The sequence below is a fragment of the Lagenorhynchus albirostris genome, chromosome 16, assembly GCF_949774975.1.
Source record: "Lagenorhynchus albirostris chromosome 16, mLagAlb1.1, whole genome shotgun sequence".
Classification (NCBI taxonomy): domain Eukaryota; kingdom Metazoa; phylum Chordata; class Mammalia; order Artiodactyla; family Delphinidae; genus Lagenorhynchus; species Lagenorhynchus albirostris.
Genome location: NC_083110.1, coordinates 2,238,602 through 2,241,389, shown reverse-complemented (window position 1 = coordinate 2,241,389; position 2,788 = coordinate 2,238,602). Strand labels below are relative to the sequence as shown.

The following is a 2,788-nucleotide window of genomic DNA, read 5'->3' as shown; positions in this document are numbered from 1 at the left end:
CCAAGTGGTGAAAGAAACACAATAAGTATACCGTAATACATGCAGTAATTATAACAGAAAATAACAGGACAGAGTGGAGACCAAACCATACCAGTACATGAATTTACAAATGCACTTAATTTGCCTGTTCAAAGATTTTCAAATTTGGTCATAAAGGAAAAGCCAACTCTAAAAGAGCAGAAGCTGTGATCCTGGTATCAAACAAAGTAGGACAGGCTAAAGAGCATCCGAGGTGAAGAAGGACGATTTATGGCCAAAGCTTCAACTCCATTGTGCATGGCAGTGGATCTGAAGCACTGTAGTTTGTAAATCTGAAGTCAGAAGAAAGGCTAGAAGTGACGTGGGGAAGCGTAAGGACAAAGAAACTGCAAGAATAAAGTAGACCTCATGACAGCCACTAAAATCCATGAGGGCAAACTGGAACCTACCTCCAACATCGATAATGCAAAAAACAAAACAAAACAAACGCCATAATGAGATCTCTCCAGTAGCATGGCTATTCTTTTTAAAAAAGCAAAAATGAAAACGAAAAACCAGAATATAACAGATATTGAAAAGGATGTGGTCCTCGGTTTTCTGCCCAAGCCCGCAGGAGCCTGTTCACGTTGATTGACCAGAATCTGGGAATTTAACACTCCGAGCCCATCCGGATGGCCCCGACCCCCAGCTTTCTGTCCTTTGAAAACACGAAGAATAATGTCCCTGCATCAATTTTTGCTAGAGCCAATCACCTGTCATGCCTGGAACAGGGATCGTATCCATTGCCCTTAGCCCCAATAACCACGAAATCCACATCTATGAGAAGAACGGGAGGCAGTGGGTGAAAACTCATGAACTCAAGGAGCACAACAGACACATCACAGGTATCGACTGGGCTCCCAAGAGTGACCGCGTCGTCACTTGCGGGGTTGACCGCAATGCCTACGTCTGGGGTCAGGAGGATGGTGTCTGGAAGCCGACCCTGGTGATTCTGAGAATTAACTGTGCGGCCACTTTTGTCAAGTGGTCCCCCCTAGAGAACAAATTTGCTGTGGGCAGCGGAGCACGACTCATTTCTGTTTGTTACTCTGAGTCTGAAAATGACCGGTGGGTAAGCAAGCACGTTAAAAAACCCATTCGCTCCACGGTCCTCAGCTTGGATTGGATCCCAACAACGTCTTGCTGGCAGCAGGATCCTGTGATTTCAAATGCAGAGTGTTTTCTGCTTACATTCAAGAAGTGGATGAGAAGCCAGCCAGTACGCCCTGGGGCAGCAAGATGCCTTTTGGTCATCTGATGTCAGAGTTTGGTGGCAGTGGCCCTGGCGGCTGGGTGCGCAAGGTCAGCTTCTCCGCCAGCGGGAGCCGCCTGGCCTGGGTCAGCCACGACGGCACCGTGTCCGTTGCCGATGCCTCAAAAAGCATGCAGATCTCAACTCTGAAGACAGAGTTCCTGCCCCTCCTGAGTGTGTCCTTCATCTCGGAGGACAGCGTCCTGGCTGCTGGCCATGACTGCTGCCCCATGCTCTTTAGCTGCGCCGACCGCGGCTGCTTGACCTTTGTCTCCAAGCTAGACATCCCGAAACAGAGCATCCACCGCAACGTGTCAGCCACGGAGCGCTTCTGCAACATGGACAAGCGGGCCACGACCGAGGACTGCAACCCGGCCCTGGAGATGCTGCACCAGGACAGTATCACTCAAATGTCTATTTATGAGGCAGACAGGCAAGATTGTCGCAAATATTGCACTACTGGCATCGATGGAGCCATGACCTTTTGGGATTTCAAGACCTTAGAGTCTTCTATCCAGGGCGAGCCTCCCAGATCCAGCATGAGGACGGACAGGCTGCGCCAGGCAGCTCCGCCATTCGCATCATGGGGAGGAGAGCCAGCCGCCAGGAAACACTGAAGACACATATGGCGCAAACCTTGTTCTGTGTTTTGTTTGAGAATAATTGGTGAAAGTATCGGTTTTTTAAAAGCAGCAGTGATTTGGGTTTTATTTTTTGTTTTTTTTTTGTTTTGCTATTTCATTCCATTCTTGACCAAAGCTTCTCTTTAAGTAGTATATTATGGAAAATTGTCACACTAGCTTAAAGGAAGGGGTGGGGGAAGTATGTAAATTGTCTGCTAAAAAATTAAATGAAAATACTGAATGTGAAAAAAAAAAGAGGAAAAGGATGTGGAGCAATTGGAACCCTTGTGTGTTGCTGGTGGGAAGGCAAAATGGTACAGCTGCTGTGGAAAACACTTTGGCTGTCCCTTAAAAACTTGAACCTAGAATTACCATATGATTCAGCAATGCCACTTCTGGGTACATACCTAAAAGAAGTGAGAGCAAGGACTTGAACATGTGCTCCCATGTTCATGGCACCGTTATTCACAAGAGCCAAAACATGCAAGCAGCCCGGTGTCCATCAACAAATGAATGGATCAGTGAAATGTGACATACAATGGAATATTATTCAACTTTAAAAAGAAAGAAAATTTAAAAAACAAACATGGTTCTGATGCACCTAGGGGCAGGACAGGAATACAGACGCAGACGTAGAGAATGGACTTGAGGACAAGGGGAGGGGGAAGGGCAAGCTGGGACGAAGTGAGAGAGTGGCATGGACGTATATACACTACCAAATGTAAGATAGATAGCTAGTGGGAAGCAGCCGCATAGCACAGGGAGATCAGCTCGATGCTTTGTGACCACCTAGAGGGGTGGGATAGGGAGGGTGGGAGGGAGACATAAGAGGGAGGGGATATGAGGATATATGTATACATATAGCTGATTCACTTTGTTATACAGCAGAAACTAA

General features: G+C 47.0%; 1 protein-coding gene across 1 annotated transcript; it reads left to right on the top strand.

Moving 5' to 3' along the window:
* LOC132507044 (actin-related protein 2/3 complex subunit 1A-like) lies at positions 1–2,506 on the top strand. Its single transcript, XM_060126002.1, is given in 2 exon segments — positions 1–1,142; positions 1,145–2,506. Coding segments are annotated over 2 exon segments (1,149 nt in total). The 5' UTR covers positions 1–736; the 3' UTR covers positions 1,888–2,506.
* The last annotated feature ends 282 nt before the right edge of the window (positions 2,507–2,788 follow it).